Source organism: Crassostrea angulata, chromosome 6 (genome assembly GCF_025612915.1).
Source record: "Crassostrea angulata isolate pt1a10 chromosome 6, ASM2561291v2, whole genome shotgun sequence".
Taxonomy (NCBI): Eukaryota; Metazoa; Mollusca; class Bivalvia; order Ostreida; family Ostreidae; genus Magallana; species Magallana angulata.
This window is the reverse complement of record NC_069116.1, coordinates 1,451,339-1,475,805: the sequence shown is the minus strand read 5'-3', so window position 1 is coordinate 1,475,805 and position 24,467 is coordinate 1,451,339. Positions and strand designations below refer to the sequence as shown.

At 31.4% G+C, this 24,467-nt stretch overlaps 1 protein-coding gene across 1 annotated transcript; it reads left to right on the top strand.

Annotated features, from left to right (window-relative positions):
- Nucleotides 1-3,863: 3,863 nt before the first annotated feature.
- Nucleotides 3,864-24,251, top strand: LOC128188331 (uncharacterized). The gene is made up of 10 exons (XM_052859313.1): nucleotides 3,864-3,939; nucleotides 7,721-8,029; nucleotides 8,777-8,908; nucleotides 9,438-9,536; nucleotides 11,640-11,759; nucleotides 13,499-13,704; nucleotides 13,866-14,118; nucleotides 19,508-19,726; nucleotides 19,825-20,007; nucleotides 21,584-24,251. Exons 1-10 carry the CDS (start codon nucleotides 3,891-3,893, stop codon nucleotides 21,847-21,849), a joined length of 1,836 nt encoding a protein of 611 aa, XP_052715273.1. The 5' UTR covers nucleotides 3,864-3,890; the 3' UTR covers nucleotides 21,850-24,251.
- Nucleotides 24,252-24,467: the final 216 nt, after the last annotated feature.

Sequence of the window (24,467 nt, the reverse complement as noted above, 5' to 3'; positions counted from 1 at the left end):
ACACAAATAGAGTAGTTTCATTTAAGTAAAGATGATTTCAATGGCTCCAAGTTAGCTTTTTATATTATTATTGTTGTATATTCTGTATTTAATCATAAAGCAATGGTGTTATTTTTTTTATCAGGTCAATATCAATATATTATGAAAGTCGACGTGAAATAATAGTTTCGTTAATTTATTTTTTTCTGATCATGTGATATTGGTGTTCTCAGTTAGGGTGTTTGAGACTTATGAACGATATTTTATCATTTAACAATGTAACCTTTGTTATTTTTATTTGTGTTTATTTGATTTACATTATTCCACAAATAATCTTTATAAACTCTGCTTATTTTGAAAACATGTCAATTTACTTTTTTTTCAATCAAAGAAAATATGTTTGTATTTAGTTTAAATTTCAAATGAACCCTTAATTTGTTTTTTGTTTTATTAAACAAACATTTTTCCATTTATGTTGGAAAACTGATCTTTATACAAATAAATGGTACAACATAAGAAATTTAATTATATCTCCCTGTATGATAAAGTTTAAGCAACAAGATACCATAAACGCTATAACATAACCAGTAGAGACATCGCCGACATAGTTATCTCATAAAGACATGCAACCGGTCTGTACCTAGAGTCCAATGCACATAATTTAGGATCTAACACATTCACTCCATACGTAGCTTGCAATCCATGAATCCCTTCTTCATTTATACTGACGCGGTAAAGAGACATTTTTACTCTCTCTGTCTCTCTGTCTCTCTCTGTCTCTCTGTCTCTCTCTCTCTCTTTCTCTCTCTCTCTCTCTCTCTCTCTCAGCATCCTCTAAAACTTAATATCGTGTGTTTTATCTAAATTTGTAGCTTATATTTATTATATTTGCTGATGTAAATTGAAGGTAAATGCCGTTGACTTAAGCACTGAATCCTTATTTCTTTATATCTGTCCTTTAAGACACCAGGACATGCAAACAATTTAAATATAGCGCATTATAATTAGTTCTTTATCAGGGATATGAATAACAGATGAAACAGTCATACAGTTTGTCATTTAGCGGGCTTCTGTGTGGCTGCAAATCGTTGCAGGGAAAACTTGTTTTGAGTTCTACGATTTCTTTTTTGAATAGTGCATCTCAAATTTATTATCTTTCTTCGAAAGTTTCACTTGATCTTACAATTATGGATCAAAATGCATGATGACATCTACATGTACTTGTGCTAGATTTGACGTGTGTTATTAAAACTTTAACGTCAAAGATTAAAATAAGAGGGAATTAACACCAAATGTGAATATTTTCATGCATTGAGAAAACAAAGGTTACAAAAAAATTTAATTGTTCTTATAATAATTTTTATTTACACGGTTTCCCACATTATTGCCATGATTAAACACCAAAATAAACATGCTTATATTGATGATACATTATATAAACATGTACTATACATGTAAACTCGGCACACAGTTATACTACCGTTAGTACTTTAAGATAAATGATTATTACACAACATTTATTTTATAAAAAAAACATCAAAACCTAATAAATAGGAAGTTTTGCAGGAAATTATTTTTTTTTTCGTGCGGAAAGTGTTCTAGAGAAAAAATTTTAAGATCGTAATTTCTTTAAAATATTAATAACGCTAAGCATAGCATTTCATATTTTCAGGCAAACTTTTACCTTGTGCTGTGTTCAAAACGTGTTTGTAGGCGCTGCTATACATTTACATCTACTTTGTATCAAAATTGTATTGTTTTCAGAGAAAAACTATGCAAATATAAAGTCTAAATCTATTTTATGCAAACTTTGCAGAAATTTTACGTTTGAAGACCTCTTTCAAAATAACTGCATTCCTTCCTGACCTTTATGTTTTATTTTGTCATTTACATACAGTGACGTATCAATTAAGCAGAGGTGAGAAAAGAACTGATAGACTGCACGATCAGTATGTACTGGTCCCTGCTGATAAGGCAAGTAACAACACTGTCTTTGTTCGTAAGATACATTATATAAATTACATATTTAAAAAAATAGGTTTCAATTCTACACATAGTTATCCTACTTACACCCCATAGCAGCCTTTCTAAGCAGAAATTACTTCAAAATCAAAAATCATTTATGGGTATCTTTAATATCTTAAATAAACAAAATGAATTTGATTTACCTTTTTTTGTACTGGATTCGTTAGCTTTACAAAAGTTCATACAAACAAAGATATATAGCAGGTTCCAGTAAATGTTCTACCAAACCTTTATCTTTACTCCTTACTAAAATTCTTACAGTAGTGAAGGATACTTCAAGAGTACTGTGCAACATTAAACAATAAACAAGTGGTGTGAAGCAGATCTGGATACTAAAAAACTCTAAAGAATTATTAGAAACTTTGAAATCACAAAATCTTACCAAAATCAATAACATCAAAACGTACGAATTTTCAACGCTTTACACAACCATTCCCCATGACAAATTAAAATCTAGGCTTTTTGAAATCATCGACAGTTGTTTCTGCAATTAAAAATGGAAGTCGTAAAAATGCTTACCTTGTCATTGGAAATCTAAAAAATCATTGTTTAAAAATCGTTATGATTGCACACACAAGTATTCTAAAGTTGACATTTAAAGATGCTTGAGTTTCTGATAGATACAATGTATCTAGTTTTGTAAATCTAGTCTTCCAACAATCTGTTGGAATTCCCATGGGTACCAATTGTGCCCCATTGTTAGCAGACCTATTTTGTTTATTCCTATGAAGCAAAATATATTCAAAAACGTGTACATGAAAAAATAAAAAATAAATCACTAGCTGTGGTCTTCAACTCAACATTTAGGTATATTGACGACGTTTAATTAATTAACAATCGGTATTTCCATACTTAGGTCGACTCGATATATCCCAGTGAACTCTGTGAAATAAAAGATATCACAGAGTATGCGTCATCTGTTTCATATCTGGATATTTTACTGGAAATGGACATTAATGGTAACCTAACAACAAAACGTTATGATAAACGCGATGACTTCAATTTTTCTAAAGTCAGCTTTCCTTACTTATGTAGCAATGTACCTTCACCGCCTGCATATGGTGTTTTTCTCTCTCGGTTAATTCGATACACAAGGGCTTGCTCTTCGTATAAACAGTTTCTAAGGCGAGGCGAGCTACTGACAAACAAATGGATAAATCTGGACTATCAACAATCACGTTTGAAGTCATCTTTTCGTAAGTTCTTCGGTCGTTACAACGATCTTGTCAGCAAATACAATCTTCCACTGGGTCGCATGCTGTCAAAAGTTTTTTGTACGAATTATTAGACCTTAATTAATCGCCTTATTGTCTATGGACTTTTCCGTTTTTTCCCGATTACGACAAAGACCACACGGCGAGTGTGACAGGTCAGCAGAGGATGCTCACTCCTCTTAGGCACCTGATCCTATCTCTATCTTTTTAGAGGTCCGTGTTGCTCTGCTTTGAATTTGTATTTCATTCTATGGATTTTTAAGATGGTTGACAGTTTGTTATTGTCATTGTGTCATCCACTTGATTGTTAGTAGCTTGCCTCGCCTTGAGCATGTTCATACGTAGGGCATGCCCCAATATTTCATTTTCTTAAATTATTGTCAATAACAAAACAAGATACCGAAAAAATATATTTTAAATAAATAGGAAGGCAATTGGGACAAGCAGATTATTGACCAGAAACGTTTGTAATATATCGAAATGGCTGTATTTTAAAGAATGGAGAAACACTGTTATATATTGTATATTTCAGAAAACTCAAAAAGTGTGTATGACGAACACTTGTTATCGATTAACAAAAGGGAAGTCAAACAATCCTTAAATATTAAAACGTTCAGAATGATACTACACAATATGTGCCGATAACACAAATATTGAAAATACACGTAGAATATGCGGACGGGTCTGAGCTTTCTCCTTCTTTGGAGCACCCGATTAATTGGTAAGTTTTATCGAATTTTATTGCAAAACTAAGGTTTTATTATTTTTTCATGACTTTAAAATTTATCTCCAAACTCTTTGTACCCTATTCTTTGCTTTATTTATCACCATTTTTTTGAAAATATTGTTGATAGTTAGCATATTTTACTGGAAGTTTACACTATGCATATCTTGAGTACTGCATTTTTACTAAATGATTGTGTTTAAGAGCTGTTACAATGATTGAAATTATGTCTTTTAGCAGGTATAGTTAATATCATAATGATTTTAAACAATAAATACTGACGTTTTAGTGAATTCATATTCTGAGTATTAAATTATTATTCAATTACAAAATGATTGGGACTTTAACACTGATACGTTATATTCTTACAAACACGAAAGAGTTTGTTATCTAAAACAATATATTTGTTCATATACTCTAGTTTTAATATCTTTATTATTTGAAAATCAGTAGAAAATCAGTGTAATGTTTACTAAAAGAGCAGTCGTCGACATGATTGTTTGAATAGCGTTACTGTGTGAGCCCCTAAAGCATGTATAGAAAATGCAACATACTAACATTTTTGTTCAATTTGATTGTTTACATATTGATCTTCAAATTTAGATATAATTACATGGATTTAACAAAAAACATAAAGGATTGAGATATATTAAATAAGAAAACAAGTTAACGTCCTTTATCCATTTCTTTTTTAAAGTGTGTTGATATTGTCGATGTTATCCCACTTTGAAATTTGTATTCGAAATACTTGATACTTTTTTAGAAGAATAGATATATTTTGACATTGTTTAGCTAAATGAAATTACAGAGATTCAAAACAAATTTGATAAACAGTTTCTTGATTAAAGGTTTCATCGTACACTAACGCAGTTTAATGTTTCCAGTCTAAGATTTGTATAATCAAAATATATGAACATTACCACTCAACCAGCTCTTCTTCCCCTATAACTACTTTGATTATTTTTTTAAATAAAAAAGTTTTTATTCATATATTTGTACCAAGTTCATCGATAGGAACTTGTCTCCCAAGGTTAAGAACACAAGTTTTTTTCTGTCTTTGCAGTGAATTATTGATCAAATAGTTTTGTAACGGGATATTTTATAAATTTATTGAATAGTATATAGTTAAAGCAGTAAGATTAGACTTTGATAACAAAAGTTTTATTTTTGATGATATAGATGGTGTGAAATTAAAGGTGTTCAATACTGTACTAATTTTGACAATAAAAATTACATATACAGATGTAGATGCCAGAAAAATCAATTAACAGTTAATGCCTTTATAAATAATTTAAATCGCCTTAGATGACACATTCGTTTCACTCCAACCAATGTTTCATCCAAACAAGTAAAAGTTACAGATAACAGCTGTTTCCCTTATATGAGAAATCAATATTTTGTTTGCCTTTTCGTGTCACAAAAGATCCATAATTCATTCAAAGTGGAACAATTGTTAATTTTCTTTAAAAATTAAACTATTTCTTATGGTAATTCTAAAACCGAAAATGTTGGGGTTTTTTTTCAAACTTGAAGGGGGCCTTTATCCAACTGAACTGGTAAACCTGATTAACGTGAAACATTAAAACAGTTAATAACAAAAATGTACGTTTAAATTGAAATGTATTTGTTCATTGGATTTTTTTAATTCATCAAATAGGAATGCATATTTGCAGCCAAAATAAACACTTGTTATTGCAGACACATAAGCACTTACTTTTTTCAAATAGTCGAAAAAAAGAACTCTTAAACATTTACATATAACAAAAGCAATAAACTTGAATAGTCAGTTATTTTTTAAAGTTTTCAATATATACGTACATTAATTTAATATCTGACACAAAAATTTAAAAACAATGCATAAGTAAGGAGAAAACAATTAAAGTTTTACTTAAATTGTAAATATATTACTCGAGGTCCTAATGGCTGGCATAGGGGGTCATTTAGCGGCTAATTACCTTTCTTTTATACATTTTAATGGATTCAGCACCAATGTAATATTTTATTTCTGTGAAAAGGAAACTTGATTGGAGTATCGCCAAAAATTATTTACATTTTATCTTATTGTCCTTTTCAAGTAAGCATAATATGAAAACCAGTACCCATCCAAAGCCGCATCCACTTGATATATTGTGCTTCAATTTTTTAAAGGTTTAAGCAAATCGATTAATAAGATTACTTAATAGTATTGATATTTTTTTATCGATGGTGATGAACAAAGACGCAGGAGGTTAAGATAACAAATATCCCTGCTTTTGCCGTAAATTATGCATAGAATGATTTGAATATATTATAAATTGATGAACTGTTGGTTCAAGGAGAGTTTAATACAAACCGATATGTTTACTAGATACTTGCACTACTCTCAATAACTTATTTATTGATATTGCTATTTTTTGGACGAGCGGCATGTATCCTCATTCCAAAATATGACAGAAAGGCGTTGCTATCCTAACAAATACAAGCTTAAGACAGCATCTTTGGTGTGGGAAACCAAAAGTGTTTCACTGGCGTCACCAGGGATCAATTCGCCTTAATGTTGATCAAAAATTGGGACTCCTTTCAACTTTTGAAACATTTCCATATCTTATAAAGCAAACTTTTACATATTGTAACGTGTTTTGTCCTGGGTTCTCGGGGATAATATATGAAATTAATTTTCCTGTAACTCTACCTGAGTTAATAATGATTGGTATAATAATTTTTTTTCTAATTTGGTAACGTTTAAATCACTATCAATAATAAACGGGGATAATGTGTGAGGTGGGCTTTCTGTACTGTGCGTCTTTACCCGGTTCCTATTGAGAGAGAGGTACTTGGTGTCTCAATCTTCTTTAGATTTACTACACCAAGCACCTCACCTCAATTCCCTGGGTTTCTTGCCACTAGTTTCTATTTAACCCTACCTCTTAACTCTTCTTTTTCTTTCTATCACAAGTTTCTTCTCTGCTGTTTCCATACGACTCTTCGAGACTCTACAGCACAGCTGTTTATATAACCTTGGAGTAGTCCACTCCAAGGGTAGTCAGGTTATTCCATTTCCTCACCCAAATCTAATTTATCACAACGTTTATTGTAATGAGGCATAATCATTACAATATATTAAATTAATAATATCCATTTCGATTTTTAGCAAAATAAATATATCAAGAAAAGAAACAATATCGATATTTTCCTATCATAAATGGACCCTGTCTCTTAAACAAGTTGATAAAACAAAATAATCAACAGTCAGGATTGAAGTCACGTTTCATAAGTTCTGTAGTCGATACAACGACCTTGTCAAAAATACGCATGCTAGGTCGTTTGTGACAATTTATAGCCCGATTGTGATTTGTCATAGGTATTTTACATTAAGCATAATTATTACATCAAGTATTGTTTTTTTTTAAATCATGCACAATGGTCAAATTGAAAAGAGAGATTATTTTTAAAATATGGTAAAAAGCTGCATAAATTTTCCTTTCAATTTTTGTACCTACATTCAACAATTTCTTTAACAAGTACAACTCGATTTGAAAAGGAAGGTTTCTAATGTAAAGAATCATTTTAAAAAAGTGCAGATTGTATAGATATGTAATTAGTTTCAATTTGACATGATAAAGTTTTGGATTCTAGGAATATGTTAATTTGTATTCAAATCAAATTAGGTGACCTAAATGTAAGTGGGTTAAAGTTTACAAACATGATTCAGAGAGTTAATATTAACTACAATAGATTTGAAATCAAACAATAAGGCTAGGATGATACACTGCCTTAATTAATATTGGTCTTTTTTAAGGTTCAGATGCAATGTTAATTCGATCCAACCCTAGCTATGTGAGTGTTTGGAGACCGATGACCGCAAACTCTGAACATTCAAGACTGACCCTCCGGCATGACCTTAACGAAGATCCTGCTTATGTCAAGGTCGAAGGTCGTACAGATACTGGGTTTATATTTCCCGCGTTTGGTTCCTCCCAGCAGGATGACGACACTGGTACCCTGTATGGGGGCGTGGTGTTCGTCTACAACTTAACTCACATCGATATATTTGTCTCACATATCAACAACAACAACCGGAAAAGGAACTGGACAGCAATATATACAGGTAAACAATTTGCTATAAAAGTGCACGTGTGTCATTTCCTAAATCAAAGCCAATAAATATCTGTGAATTCTTGTTCTCTTTTATCATCAAAATTATTATGGTTTTAGATAATGATAAGCGGCTAATTACTCAGGTTAACTACATCTATCAAAAGCTTTGGTACACTAAACATTTTTTTAATATAAAAAAAGGTTCTGAAAATTTTCATGTAACTTCTAAGCATTTCACGTTCCTTATTGAAAACCTGAATAAGAATTGGTCTAAAAAACATGAAAACTAACTTAAATATCAATTTAATAAAATAGGATATATGAGATCTCTACAAGGTTTTTAAAAGGAGTAAATATTATTGCAAATATGTTTCCCAATATGAACCTGTGATTTGCAGATTTTTTTTGTGTGAACGTTTCAACCAGTGGAGAGGTCATATTTTTGACGTCCCAATGATCCCCCGCGGGCCTTTTGTTTGACAGTGGCGTTTTAAAACATAACATGTTAAATATATAATTGAAAATATTTTGTTTTTCTCCAACGTATATAATGTTGGTTGGCCCTTCAGGTTTCACAGGATTTAATTACGTGTCGAGGCAATATCATATCCTGATAAACGTTATATCTTGCTGTTTATTATTAACACTTTGTAACATATTTTGATATTTTAGGTCGTTAAAAAATGAAAAAGGATGAAGCGGTCCAAATTCATTAAACATCAGATTTATTAGGTTTTTATCATTTAAAATTTGATAGGAGATGAATCTAAATGGAGTGGTCCTAAATATCTCAATCGGAGGTATGAATCCATTGCTGTTCAGGCAAAGGTGTGGCGATCACGTGACCTTCCTCCGCCTACTTGGAGTAACACAACTAGGGTTACTAACCGTAAGTTTAAATCAAACTTGGAGAATCAAAAATTTTATAAAATTGAATGAAATTCTTGTGCAATTGAAGCCATATAAACGTGTTTATTATTCCTTATATAATCATATATAACTTACGACTTGTCAGAAAATATTATGTCAACTGGATGGCACAAAGTAAGCGTGGAAACGTTTTACTGTTGAATTTTTTCCAACACGTGAATAAGTGAAAAGTCGACATAAAGATTTGACAAATCAACATAATTATCTGACAAGTCAACATCAAGATTTGACAAGTCAACATGATTATCTGACAAGTGGTGGCAGAACTATGCCACCATAAAAACAAGATATAAATTTTAAAAATATATCAAATTGTCTCCCAGCTTTGATCATCTGAATTTAAGTGTGTCATACAATTATCAAATAAAGAAGAGATACAGTTGTATGAATAAATTCAAACCAACACCTTGGTCATGATCTGTATAAGTCGAGGGTGAACAAGTGATAAATTGAATGCTTAAATTTTTGAAAATTTTACTTTATTTCAGAGGGATGTGTAAATGAAATATTGATGCATTCATTAAACAGATATCCCGACTTGATCGTTGTACAAATACGAAAAGGGCACACTCTATCCCAGGGCCAAGGTAGATATGTTAACATATACTGACAAAATCAATCAACTAGTCAAGCAAATTGCTTATTTGTCATTGTTTGCAGTATCGGTAAGCAATACTCATATCACTTAGATGTGAATTACAAGTATTTTGGTGATTGCCAATCAGTTTGTTAAGATGACTTAATTTTGTTGGTCACTCAAATTCTACATAATGGATTTAGACTGCATTAAATGCACATGTTACCATCATAAGAATAATGATCTCTCATATCGCCCGAATACAAGTCATTAAAGCAATACAATATTGTAAAAAAGCAAGAACAACACAAAAGCATGGGTTTGGCTTTAGAAACTAGTTGCCCTTTTTATAAACACTATTTCGAACCAAGTTAAACCGTTTTTTTATCCTATTGTGAAGTTATGAACGAAAACATACACGAATAAATTTTATTTTAATTCTTAAGGGAGAATATTATCGTTAGATTTCTTACGTCATGCCTAGTACGCATAGGTAATGCGATTGACTTGATTGACGTCATATTTTGATTTCTACTACATTGCATTGATTTCACAGAATATGAATGGTGTTGGATTTCTTTTTTCGTTTCTTGTCAATAAGAATGTTTGTTTAGTGATATGTTCCTCTACTTTTATGAGAATTATATGTATTGAGATAGATCTATGCTAAAGATGGGGGTTCTTGTGAGGGAAATTGGTTACGAATGTGATCATTTGTGATTGAATCGTGGTGTACAAAATACAGAGATAATTTATTTGATTTAAGTTGATTTGTATTTAAAGCTGCTCACGATATTAAAAATAAAAACACTTATAGTCATCGTCGAACACTTCTAGAAAGAAAATGATTTGATATTTATTTACTTCAATCTAACGATGGTACTGTTCGGAAATTATTGAGACAACACAAATATCTCTGTTTCTAATAGGCGAATTTAAAAAAAAATTGGCATGAACATTTAAGAAACCTAACCGAGTAATCAAGCAAAGTTATAAAGTTTACAAAATTTTTTTAAAAAAGTTTGTTTAATACGGTACATAAACAAGTTAGTGGTCGGGGTACCCGTTGCAGGCACAAATTTGGAGTTTAAAACTTAAACAATTTGATTTTAAGTGCCGTTTGTCCCACAATTCATGATAAAAATTATGAATGTTTATTTTGCTTTTTATTATGACTAACTTTTGTGTAAGTTTTACTAGTGTTCGAGTTGAAATACGAAGATAGTACTTAAATGTTTATCTAGCTATTGAAATCAGACTGAATTATTGAACTTTGACGTCAAGGCGGCGCGCGAATACACATAAAATTTGTGTGAACCTCAGAAGAAGACCTTTATTTGCCAAGAAATTGCTTATATTAAAAGTATACGATGGAAAAGAGCTAAAAGCTTCAGTTAATCTTTTTTTTATTGATTCTTTAGCTAAAAATAAACAAAAGGACTACATATCAAGTAATTTTTCACGCAAACTGATTTTAAAAGTTCTGAGATGTATACAAAATGAATGCAAGAGAAGTTTAACAGTAAGTTGACTTTGGGGGAAAAAATAACTCGATTAATTTGACAAAAAACACTGATGGAAAATAGATGTTACTGTTGCCATTTTAAAATAAAAATGAAAAATAAAGAATGAGTCATGTTTTCCGTGCGTGTTTATAACATACGACCACGGTAGAACGTTAAAATGACGTTGCGATGAGTTTTTGGTTGCGCCGGGTCATTGGAAGTAGGCAGGTTTGTTAGTTTACCAGGAATGAACAAATGATGTCATTAACTTCAAAGTTTTTATGTTAATAAAAGACATACTGGTTTATTTTCTGGTGATATTTCAAGAATTTATCTTTTTTCATAAGGGAGTAAGTGTCTCAAGAATTTCCAAACAACCTTCATATTACCGGTTAGATTACATAAACATGTGTATGCACGAGAAGTTAAATGATGACAACCACCTTGTGAATATCTCTCAAGTTTAAAGGGTTTTCAAACAATACAATAACTCGATTTTTAATCAACGTATTAAGGACATATATGCGCACTTTTATTCAAATTAACAATTAGTTTGTGTTCGTTGTTTGGAAGCTTGTGTCGATTTGTTTGTTGTTTATATAAAACAGGTTTGTCCTCACTGGGTAATACAACATCGGAAATATTTCACTTTGGTGGAGTGCTCTACGGAACAAATGAGTCCCATGTACAGCTGTGGTCGCCTTGTGACGTTACTGGAATGTTGAATTGTATTTGATCTCTTAACGATCCTCTCTCTCTCTCTCTCTCTCTCTCTCTCTCTCTCTCTCTCTCTCTATATATATATATATGGAAACAATTGACGTTTGTCATATTACACCAAACCTTGTCATGTTGCCTATCAAAAAAGCAGTACAGCAGTTACCGTGATGGGGTATATTGGATTGAAAATTTAATTTTAATAAAAATCTGCCATCTTTGTTTGAATAAACTCCGAAATTGGTCCAGCATCCGTTGGCGTCCTGTATTATGTAGTCTTTTAACATTTTCATTTTCTTTTAAAACCGTTGTGATACTGGATACGGTGTCCTTTTGTGAAAAAAAAGAAAAAAAAAAGGGATTTGCTGTTTGAAGAGCTCTTTATTTAGTAAATAACCTGTAAATTATAATATTTTTCTCTTCATTTAAGAGCCGAACATGCAATTTCATCGAAACATATAAATGGATTACTTTTTCATAATATAATTAAATTGAAAACTTAACTTTGATCTTAGTTGACTCTCTCATATAGGTAAAGATTAAAACAAGTATGTCAACAAACCTTTTTTATATTCTAGACATACATAAGATATGTTTATTGGAGTAAGAATTTTTGACACAAGCTTGGATACGTAATGACAAAGTCTTGAGGGCTGAGAATAGATGAATAAATAAAAAAAAATGAATAAAAAAACACAATAAATTAAAAAAAACATATACTGTAGATTCCTTTGTTTTACACGAGAACTTAATTTCTCGATTCAACCGTTTCCATCAAATTGCAAGAACATAAAATCGCGTATGCCGATTTATTTTCATAGTTTCATCTAGTTTACATCAGTTTGAAAAACAAAAGCGAGATTTTAAAATTCGCGAGATGTACTTCTCGCAATTTTAAGCGGAGATTAATTCCTTGCGTTTATTTAGAAAACTACAGTAATCATAAATATGGGCGTCCAAGAAAAGCTGATACCATTCAAAGTGTTTATGAATTAAACATTATTTACCCAAAAAGGTGTAAAGTATAAAAAGTAAAATTGTTAAACTTTTCTTCACAAAAACTAGGGGAAAAACGTGCCTATATTTCTATCATGTAATCACAAAATTTCAACCTATTTCTTTGGTTGAATTGCAGACAAGTTGAATATGACAAGAAAATAGGCATCGTCTGAACTTTAACAAATCTCTATATTTGTTTTCAATATCAACTTTTAACATTTATCTTCATTATAATGTTAGACATGCATAAAAAAATGTACAAAAACATATATCATAGATCAGTTATAAACAAAAAAATACAGTATAACTCATATGCGTAGATGTATATATTTCTATAAAGAATGGCTGGTCTTCAAAAATGAAGATTTGAAAAGTCGTTCAAATGTTAATTAGGCCTCTTTTGAAGACATGTGAAAGATAACAATGTAAAGCGTTTGCAATTAAAACAAAAATTGTTCATTGTTCACGAAAACACCAATACGTTGAATACAATGTGCATACATTTTGATTTGCATAACTTTGGTAACTCTAGTTACTTATTTATTTCTTACCATGTTAATTCATTCAAAAGCAATACAGGAAACAGTGGAGTTTTTCTATAATTTATCATGTCGGCGATCGAATTTTTGGACTGGATTAGGACCAGCTGTAAATAATTTTATCCAACAATTTTTAAATGTTGGCAGATTCCTGTACTTAATCAGCTTAATAGCACTTGATTAACTTCCTCATTACCTCTAATTTCTTGCAGATGAATCGTTAATAGCCGTTGCAGACGGATGGGGAGAAAAGGGTTTTAAGTTACTTATTCGCGATGGATTTCTTACAGTCACTGCTTGGGATTTGAAAGAATTTCATAGAGATGAGAGGGTTCTAATAAAACATTTGAAAGAAGTTGAAGCAGATAACTTCCAAATTATGGCAAACTTAACACCTTACAATTTGATAAACATTCAGGTATGGCAAATCTGAGCAGAAAGGTGGACTTTTACTTAAAAACTCATCAATATTGTAACATACTTTTTGTTCTCATAATGCATTAAATATATGTAACTGCAATAACATATTAAAAATTAATTTAAATTTATTTTGTTTAAAATTGGTTTTTATTGATAAAGCTGCATGTGCTAGAAGGCGCAAACAAAGGTTTCCGGTTTGATGGCGTCGGGTCTGTGATGAATGAAGCTCCGCCATACGGGGGACTCGTGTACGGCTACAACGACTCTATGGTAGCAATCTGGGTACCCACCTCTTTAAAACGAAACAGCGGAAATGCGGCTGTTTTTATGTTGGGAAGAATTTGGGGATCAGGATTTAACGAACAAATGACAAACAATGTGACTATTGTTATTAAAGTCATGGATATGTTAGGTAAATATGGAAAATATTTGTATTATTAACAAATGTCTAATAATTCATATATAATCTTTTAACTTTAAACTTTCTAGATACTTGATATAATTGCCCTAACCAAAGTAAAATTATTGCTGCAACAATGCGGCAATATTGCGGCAAGACATGTTGTTACCAGAAACCAGATTTTGTGTCTAGTGAAATGTTGCCGCTAGCTGCAACAACTTCTGGTAACATTTTGGCAATACTGCTGGAGTGTTGCCGCTAGCGGAAATAACTTCTGGTAACATTCTGGCAATATTATTAGAGTTATTTCTGTACAATATTATATTAAAATGCACCTAGAATATTGACACTAACTGCAACGACCTCTGGTAATATTCTGGCTATACTCAGTATCATACTGCCAGAAATAATTTTCTGGTAACATCTACATGTACTTGATCATTTAAATAATGAACTAATTAATTTATACATAATATATAATTCTGGCAATACTGCTAGGCATCATATTTTACTTCTGCATTATTTTAACAAGCTGCATTCCAGCTCGAAATAATTCGTGTCAAATCTTCTCTGATCTGAATGCAAAAATGCATTTAAATTAAACCACGTACTTAATTGAAAAAATAAATAAATGCATAAGTAATACAATAAAAATTTCATTTTAAGTTTTCTAACAATAATAAACATTTTTATTTAAGGAGAAGCCGAGCAGTGGAGGGGGTTAACAAATTGTCAATTATTTAGATATGATTTAAATTATAACACCTCAAAATTTGCCAGAAGTTTACCACAAACTTTTCTTTTTTCTCTGATTGATTATGTTTACTGAGCTTGCAAAAGCTTTACCAGAATTTAGACTTATAAAATTTTACACATTCAGCACAAGTTTAAAACTGTCAATTATAATTGCATGAATTGCTTTTGTATATTTTTCCAAAAAAAATCATAATAAGTCGAAAAAATTAAATCTAATAAAAATTTTATGATTAAAGTCTTATTCTAAGAAAGTCTCAATTAAAAAATCCAATGATATTCCTTTCAATCGCATATAACTGCTATGCATGGTTACGATGTTTCACTATAAAAGACTGTTGAATCAAGCCCCCCCCCCCCCTTCCAACTCATGTTTTACTTGAATAACGACATGTCTGTTCTTTTGTAGCGGTATATTCTTGTTTATTCAGTTTAAATATCAGTCTACTCAGATTTGTGTATCTAAACTGCTCGATGCATGTTGAATTAAGAAATTTCGTATGCTGTTTGTTTCCACTTTTACTTTTGTTTCAATGTTAAGTTACGTGCGCGCTGATTGGTCGATCAAATCGAGATAGCCTAGCCGCCAATTTTCACATTCGATGCTGCAATGTTGTCTGCCATCGAGCCGCCTGCCATCACTGGAGATGGTGAAATGAATGAAATACGGGAATTATCTGTAAACAAGGTTAAAAATACACTGTCAATGAAGTGTTTATCTGTAAAAAAAAAAATAAAAAAAATCAACGGCTGAACTGAGGATGACTCTGAGTGAAGGAATCGAGTGTTGACACCCCCTGCACCATCTGCATAAGCACGTTTTTGAAAAAGTAAGTTTATCAATAAAAATATATTCATTGAATGGCAGTTTAAACATGTTGGTTATAAGAATATAAACCAAAATACTGCGATCTACCGTTATACCAATTGGTTTAACACTGTTTAAGACCCATACGCGGATCCAGAAATTTATTCCGGGGGGGGGGGGGGGGAGTCCGACAGTTATTTGAGTTTGCCAGGGGAAGGGGGTCCGAGGCGTATTTTTGGTAATTTAAAGAAATTTGAATTTTGCAGGGGGGTCTGGACCCCCTGACCCCCCCCCCCTTCAGATCCGCGCATGAGACCAATCCTAAGACAATACCGAGTATCGGATCGAGCAAAACGCACGTTATTTTTGGGAGTTGATTTTAATCAACTCTCCTATGCAGTTACTCAGGCAAACCGGAACCGAAACAGTGTTTGGACCTATGCACAAATCATCACCGCTGACACGATTTAGTTCTTGAAAATAATCGACAAATTCGATGTAATGTATGCTGAAGCATTGTTTTTTCAAGGAAGCTTATGTATAGATACTCTGAAAATAGTCAGATTTTAAATAGTTCGAACAATTTATTATTTTGTAGTTGTATGTATTCCTACGCCAGAGTTAATGTAGTCTCGTTCAACCAGACGCTCGGCTGTCCCCGTAAATCTTCGACAAACTCTCTCTTGCTTGTTGACAGAGACAGCCGAGCGTCTGGTTTAATGAGCCTAGAGTTCAATATTGCTTGGAATTCTTACAAAGTTTAGAAATTGTTCGATTATTGATATATAAAATACAATTCTATCTTTAAATATTATACAATATATGATTCATATAGAGTGCTCTCGAAATTCTTGTCGAAAAAATCCGAAAATTCATATTATAAATATGTGCGTAATTCAGATACAGATTAGATACTACTTGTCGTGCAAAATAACATATCGTTGATTTTTAAATAAATATCAATCGATAAAATCAACTCCCGTCAGTACTTCGGTACTTTGATTTTTTAATGTTAACTTGTATGAACAAATAATCTAAAAACTTTATTTTAACAATTTAAAATATAGAAAATTATAATTCGAAAATGTATAACCATACAGGTAATTGCATTTTATAAAATTTACATTTATATGAAATAAAAAAAAAAAAAATTCATGTTTTTCTCTGAGTTAGTAGAGCAATTTAATTGTAGCTTTAGTAATGGTTAGTTGTTTTTCTTAGAAACTGCTTAAAATATGAAAACAATTGCCAATGTGCTTTATATGAAATCCATTTATCCCCCCAATAGGTCTGCCCTGGGTTACACAGACCTGAAGAAAACCATGACAAAAGCTGTCACCTTACTGATTAAATGAATGCTGCAACTGGCAACCAAAAAAGAATGATGACGTAATTTGTTTAACATTATGGAGAGGAACATAAACACAACAGTGCTGAATTCCAATGTGGATGTTGTTGTGATATTCTGATAGCTGTTTTTATGATTATTTATATGTGAAATCAGAATGTCCACGAGACTGTCAAAAAAAGAACATTTGGAATGCCTAGGACGAATGCCTCGATCAATCGTAATACAGCAAGTGGTTGTGCAGGACTTGTGAACTATATGGTTTGAGCTTTGCTTACGGTAAACAGTGAACTTTTGTCCATATCCGTCTGTGCGCGTTGTGTCAATCAAACTGCAAAACATGTTAACATTTTATCTGCAGCAACAAATCGTCACTGATCGGCTGACTACTTTTAGTCAAGTTTCATCATGATTTGTTCATCATATTTGTGTTTATTGTATTTATGAAATGTGTTAAATTTAAAGATTATTAATTTTAACTGGTGTCCTTTATAAGCATGTTGAAATTCCAGTTTTAGATCGCTAATGTGCTGTTACGATAGGCAATATTGTTTTTTCCATCGGGTTCGAAATTCTATTAATTTCTAGGGTATATATATATGACTTCTTTACTGAAGAGCGTTAGTCCGTGCAGTTTTACCGCCAATGTAACTGTAGTTTGCCGTCAGGTCACAAATGTAAGTTTACAAATTATTTGCTGTTTTAATCAAAGTTTACTAATTATTATATCAATTCTCATTTGTTATAACATTTAAGTCTTTTCTAAGATACCGTAGTATTTACATATTAAGTGAAGTTTTTACAAGTCTCGATAAGTTGCATAGTATTGTAACGAGTAAACACATGTAATAGTTATTTGTGTATTGCATTAATGTTAAACATTTATAGTATTTTCTGTGTTTGCGGAACATGCTTTTTGGGTAATAGTATATGAATTGATATTTTTCCTTTCTGTAATATTGTAGCTTCTTACCATACATACACAGGTACGCACGAATAAAGTGGATGGAAAAGTGCTCGTGTTCGGGTTAACTATGCACAAGGCATCATATCTAATATTATACATATTTTTAATTCAATACTTATCTTGTGCATATTATGTTGAATAAAATAATTGTTTTACTTCTTTAATATTGTGTAATTACTAACTGTCTTTTTCATTTTTGAAAAATCCAAATTTAATGCAAAATGTTTGTCTTGCTGTAACCTTTTTGCATCTGTTAAAAAAATAAAACTAATGGCAATTAAAGAATTTTTTTCACTTTGGTTGTAGATTAATATATTATACTGCTTTACTGTATACATTTATTATTTATAAATATTGCATATATTGTACCATTGATGCCAGAACACAGAAAATGCATTGAACCAATATTTCTGCAATGTCATTTTTCTTATGCAAATGTATTGCCAGAAAAGTTTTGCAGCAAATTTTTGCCGTAGCACTTTTCTGGCAATATTACTGCAATCTCAAGTATTGCCAGAAAGGTGTTGTCGCAACAATGTGTTGCAGCAAAACTTTTGCGGCAACGTTTTTCTGGCAATATTGCCGCAATCTCATTTGCATACGAAAAACGATACAGCAGCAACATTGCCGCAATGTATTGCCAGAATGTGTTGCCAGAAGGTCAATATTTTGGTTAAGGTGTATAGTTCTCCTTACCCACCTTTATAGTAAAATCGCAAGCAGTAAACATTCAAAATATGTGCACAACCACAGAAGAGTTAGGTTACATGTACGACTAGATACTCTTTAATTACAAGAAATAAACTAGTTTAATAAACAAAATCTAGAAATCAAACATTTGATTAATTTAGGATATTTTGATCATTATAGTTATAAAAAAAGACATTTGGAATTGGAAGTTAACGTGGAAGGAATGTTTCACACAATTTTACTATATTTTATAGTTGATTTACTTTGTTTCAACAAAGCAGAAATTGGTTTTGAGAAGATACTAATCATTTTATCGCGACATCTTAAAATGTAAAATAAAAAATGTTCGAAAGCTGCCATCGGGGTTTTAATCATATCTAGTATTAGTATTTATCTCTCCTTTAAGCATACCATTTCTGAACAGTAACATTTTGACAGTTTAACTCATTAAAAAAAGAAAATTAAAATATATACAAAGCTCAATGAGTCTTTTACGTTACCAAGTTAACAGAAAAGTTTCCATTTACATGTATAAGTCATATGTTTAGATGGATTTATAAATGCATATACTTGTTTTCCTACATTATTTTTTCATGAAGAAGTGTCTTGTTGGTATTTGTTACGACGATGGTCATTAGCTTTTTAGATCTCAATGCATCTGCTTAAAAGGGGTTATAATTCTTATCTTTGCCAATAAATAATCACATAAATATTTTGAATTTTGTGATAATAAAACAAAAATGACTATTTTTAAACAATTAAGCTAGATAAAACACTGGTTTTTAAGAATGGGTAATCAATGTTTTACTATTTCTAAGAATACATATTTTTGTAGTGCCTACCTGTCTACTTGAAGTTGGTTCTTTAAAAACACGCAGACTTGAATCATCCAATCATGACAAATACAACGATTCCACGTTGAAGTTTTCTGTTGGAGATCAAATCACATTAACATGCAAAACTGGTTTATATTCTTCGGAACAGAATGTGACCATGGCGTGTGCACATAGAAACAATGGTAGCTGGGATCGGCACCTACCAGAAGAATGTTACAGTAAGTAATCTTCATAATATGATTATTGATTTCTCAGAATCTTCTTGTTTTACTTTATTTTAAGAACAATTAATTTTTTTAATTGTCAATTCCATTAGAATTGTGTCCAGATATCGATCCAACAACACTGAACACAGAAATTATGCAAAACGATAATACTACTAGACCCGGAAGAACTGTTTTGTACGCATGCTCACCTAGATACAGACACGTTAGTGGCGATCTTATTCGAAGATGTCGTAAAGATGGTAGTTGGAGTGGAACAGCGCCTGTTTGTGAAGGTAAGTATCGTTTAACCGTATTTCTAAGTGATTTGCCTCTATATAGTGGCATATCTCTGCCCCTTGTGCGCAAGTTATTTTTCTATTAATTATGTCGACATGCAAGAAAAAGATGTTGACATGCAAGATAGTTATGTCAACATGCAACATAACTATGGTGACATGCAAGAAAACTACAATCAAATAAGAGTTAAAAAAATCTCAAATATCACCAACATCTGACATCCAAGATGCGATTAACATGCAACTTCTTTATGTCAACATGCAACTTATTTATGTCGACATGCAACTTAGTGATGTTAACATGCATGATTAATATGTTGACATGCAACATATCTATGACGACATACAACTTAGTTATGTTGACATACAACTTATAAATTGCATGTCAACATATTTATCTCGCATGTAAACATAACTAAGTTGCATGTCAACATATATATATCTTGCATGTTGACATAAATAAGTTGCATGTCGACATAAATAACTTGCATGTTGACATAAATAAGTTGCATGTCAGCATATTTATCTTGCATGTTAATATAAATAAGTTGCATGTCGACATAAAAAGGTAACATCTAGCATCTTGGATGTTACAGATGGGCGATATTTGAGATTTTTTGAGATTTTTTTTTTTTTTTTTTTTTTTTGATAATTTATTTGCAAGAACAAACAAAGTATACAATAACTTCAAGTCAAGCACAGAATTCTAATAAGCTATCCACAAGACAGCACATTGTCTTAAATAAGATACTATGATTATTATTTTTGTCATCTAATTTTATATTGCTTATGAAAAAAAAAACTTTAAAGAGTATTTAGAGTTGTATAGATTCCACAGATAATGTTTCAGTGTATTACACATATATATACAATTAGCATTGATTCATAAAGCAAGTAAAAAAAAAGGTGTACAAATAAGGCTAAATTAGCAATGTAGAGAGATTTTTTGAGATTTTGTATAATTCTTATCTGATTGCAATTTTCTTGCATGTCAACATGGTTATGTTGCATGTTGATAATATTATCTTGCATGTCAACATATTTATCTTGCATGTCGACATATATGATAGAAAAATAACTTTCACACAAGGGGCAGAGATATGCCACCATAATACCTCTAGTAAGGTTGTTCTACTAATCTTTGTTTGTCTAACTAGCCATCGTTGAATGGTCAGTACCGGATGTTCCCAATGCCATTATAATCACGTTGAACAGTTCTGTTCAAACTTTTTCTCAACAAATGGTGTAGGGAGGACACCATTGCACCTCCTTCAAATTTTTTCAGATTTTTTAAGTCTTCAAAATAAGTCTGAAGCTGCGCAGTTTGACAGCTGTTCTGAGTGATTTAAAAGGCATTGTCCTTTTCTGATATGCATACTTTTTAAAAATAAAACGTAATGTGGGACTTCATTTTTACTGCTTTTATTTATTTTGGCAACATTTTTGGTCAGTTTCAGGCTGACACAAGCCAGTTCAAGAAATGTTTACATTCTTATACTCAAATGTACATACTCATGGCCGCACATACCCCTTGATATTTATAGTATTATATATCACTTTGTTTCTTTATTAGAATGCAAGTGTCCTTGTTCACTGGTTGGCTCGGTACCCATCAAGTCAAACGAAACAGAAAAACTCAAACAACGAATCAGAGAGCTACGATCTTCGTTGTCCGTACAGAAAAATATGACGGCTAAAGCTAGACGTCAAAAAGTATGCGCCTCTGACCCCAGACCCTCTGCCAGGATGCTAGGAATAGTGTTCTGTGTGGGAGTTTTAACGGTTGTTATTTCTGCCATTGCGTACATGGATTTGTCTTCTTTTATTTTTATCATCTGATCAAAACTGCAGTGAATACTTCTTAAGCGTAAAATGTGTTTGCTTACTCATAAAGCTTGTAATCTCATTATATAGTGATTAGCATTGCTTGTAAGCTGTAATCATATCAATTTTTTACTTGATTATGGTTTTTATTTGAAAACGGTTTTCAGCAACTGTGCCATTTAAACATTTGCACTAGTTTACAAAACAAACTGGTTTACTTTTAATAACATGTGACATTACAATTGATCCTAACCATACTATTCAAACTTATGGAGGTTGGCACATGAAATAATAGTAATGTCAATCATCCGAAAACCAATTAGATATAAAGATGGGGACCTAAAATGTTCATCTATTCTATTTGTGACCCATGTTACATGCCATCGTTTTTTGGAAATTTAAGGCTCCAAAAAGAAATGAAAATTTTCCTAAAATTTTTGCTAAAATTTGACATAGAAACTGATAATTTGAAGAAATCAAAAAATATTTATAGTTTGAATTATTATTTAGTTATGATTTTAATACAGCATGAAGTTGAACACATGTAGTGACTATAAAAGTAAAATCTAAGTCAAAGTTTAAAAATTCTTGGTTTACTGGTGGCTTCAAAGGCCAGTACATAATGAACGATGAATGATGAGTAATAAAATTATAACACAAATTAGATTATAGTAATGTCATGAACACAGCAACAGATGTTACAAAATTTTAGAGTAATCAAATTATAACGCAAACAGAAAAACATAGTAATGTCAACTTTCCAAAGCTTTGCATACAAATAGACATACATTTAATGTATCATTTAAAAGTAAAACAAGTAGGGATCACATCTCAAAATTTTGAGATATAGCCGGAAATAAGCAAATTTTAGCCCAAAGTTGGAGTTAATTTTTTCTTAATTTCTATAAAATATAGGCCAAAATATATCCATAGAAATATCAAAATATTGTTTAAATATGTTTTTCAGAATATCATGAAGATATCGTAATACACAAACTATCTAGAAAATTGGTCTGCGCTGAAAATTAGGAAGTTTAAGTAACAGTACTCTAACACTATTGAGTTATAAAAATTGTTCATTTCCTTCTTGAAAACCTTCCGCCACAAAATATAGTCCCTTACTAAACTCTGTAAAAATGTAATTTTTTAAATGCAATTTCATTCTATATAGTTTATTTGGCATTGTAAAATATAAATATATTACAAGAATTAATATGTGATGCAGAATTTTCAGACTAGAGGTGACCAAAAATGGCTACCCAAACCTAAGGAGCGAACCTCTTTAATCAAAAGTTTAATAGCATATACACACCTCTAAAAACTTACAGAATGTGATAATCAAAAGAAGACAACTGTATGCACAGTTTAAGTTATGGTTGCTTTTTAATCTTTTATTTGTGTTTATTAGCGTAAGAGAAGTTGCTGCACAATCCTGAATCTCTTTTTACAACGTTATGGTCGTAATCCTTGCTTCACTTTCATTACTAATTCTAAACTTTAAACGTAGCAAATTAAAAATTACATTTGCCCCCGGGCCCTCCCCTACTGATTAATTTAAACAAAAGCTTTATAAATTGTTCCCATCGTTATCCGCCTACACGCTTAATTTATAATGACGCCAGATTCCGGCTGATTTTCTCCGGTTTAAGTCTTAAACACCTGTATTTATTTTAAGCCTATACGTGCCATTCCTCAAACTAATTGATCCACAGGTAAACCTCATTGTTTTTGTGACCGGCTTCGTCCGATCACATTTGTGTCCATATGAGGCACTCGACAAATGCTATGACAATTACAATGCAATGACAACCTCATTTAAATCTTAAATAACACATAGAATACTTGATAAATAGATTTATAGATATAGTGTACTAAACAATCATAATTTCTTAGTGTCATACATATTTTGATTCATTGACCTTTTTATCCTTAATTGAATGCTGTGGAATCATTAAAATTCGTGGGGGCCAATTTTCATGGATTGCTTAAAATTTACAGGTTCGTTGGGTTGTAATTTCGTGTAATCTCTTATACCTACAAACAGAATTATGACATTATAACTCTAATTCATTAATTCGTTTGAATAGTTATTCGTGGACGAGAGGTACCCACGAATTCCACGATAATTGAGCCGCAACGAAATCTAATGATTCTACAGTAATATATATTATACATTCAATCTTACCATCAAAACAAGACACCACACGACACGATCACAGATTTAAAGATGAAATGATAAATTTGGGTGATGAGAAGTCCATCATCAACTTATATTGCAATGGGGGAAATAAGTGGAAATAATGTTCATCCAATTTAGTTGCCTGAATCAGGTAAATACTCGAATTCAGATAAAAACAGTAGCCAGACATTAATTTATGAACTATGTAAGATTAAAATATGGCATGTTTTTTTTTAAATTTATTTTGTTGTTTTTTTTTGTGTTGATTGTATATTATAAACCACAGCAATGAACGGATAGTAAAGTTTATGACTAAAGCCTTATAGAATCAATGGCAGACTAAAATTAAAAACTAATTAATCACCCTTTTACTTCCTGCTCTGGACGTTGGTTTAAAAATTAAACCTTCGGATATTTCTAACGGGAATGGTTACCTATTCACCACCATATGCAT

What these genes read in the sequence shown, in the direction of transcription:
- LOC128188331 (XM_052859313.1), top strand. Translation starts at nt 3,891, where the DNA reads ATGCGGACGGGTCTGAGCTTTCTCCTTCTTTGGAGCACCCGATTAATT. An exon ending in CACAACTAGGGTTACTAACC is followed by an intron (nt 8,909 to 9,437) that starts GTAAGTTTAAAT and finishes ACTTTATTTCAG; the next exon opens with AGGGATGTGTAAATGAAATA. An exon ending in CACTCTATCCCAGGGCCAAG is followed by an intron (nt 9,537 to 11,639) that starts GTAGATATGTTA and finishes TATATAAAACAG; the next exon opens with GTTTGTCCTCACTGGGTAAT.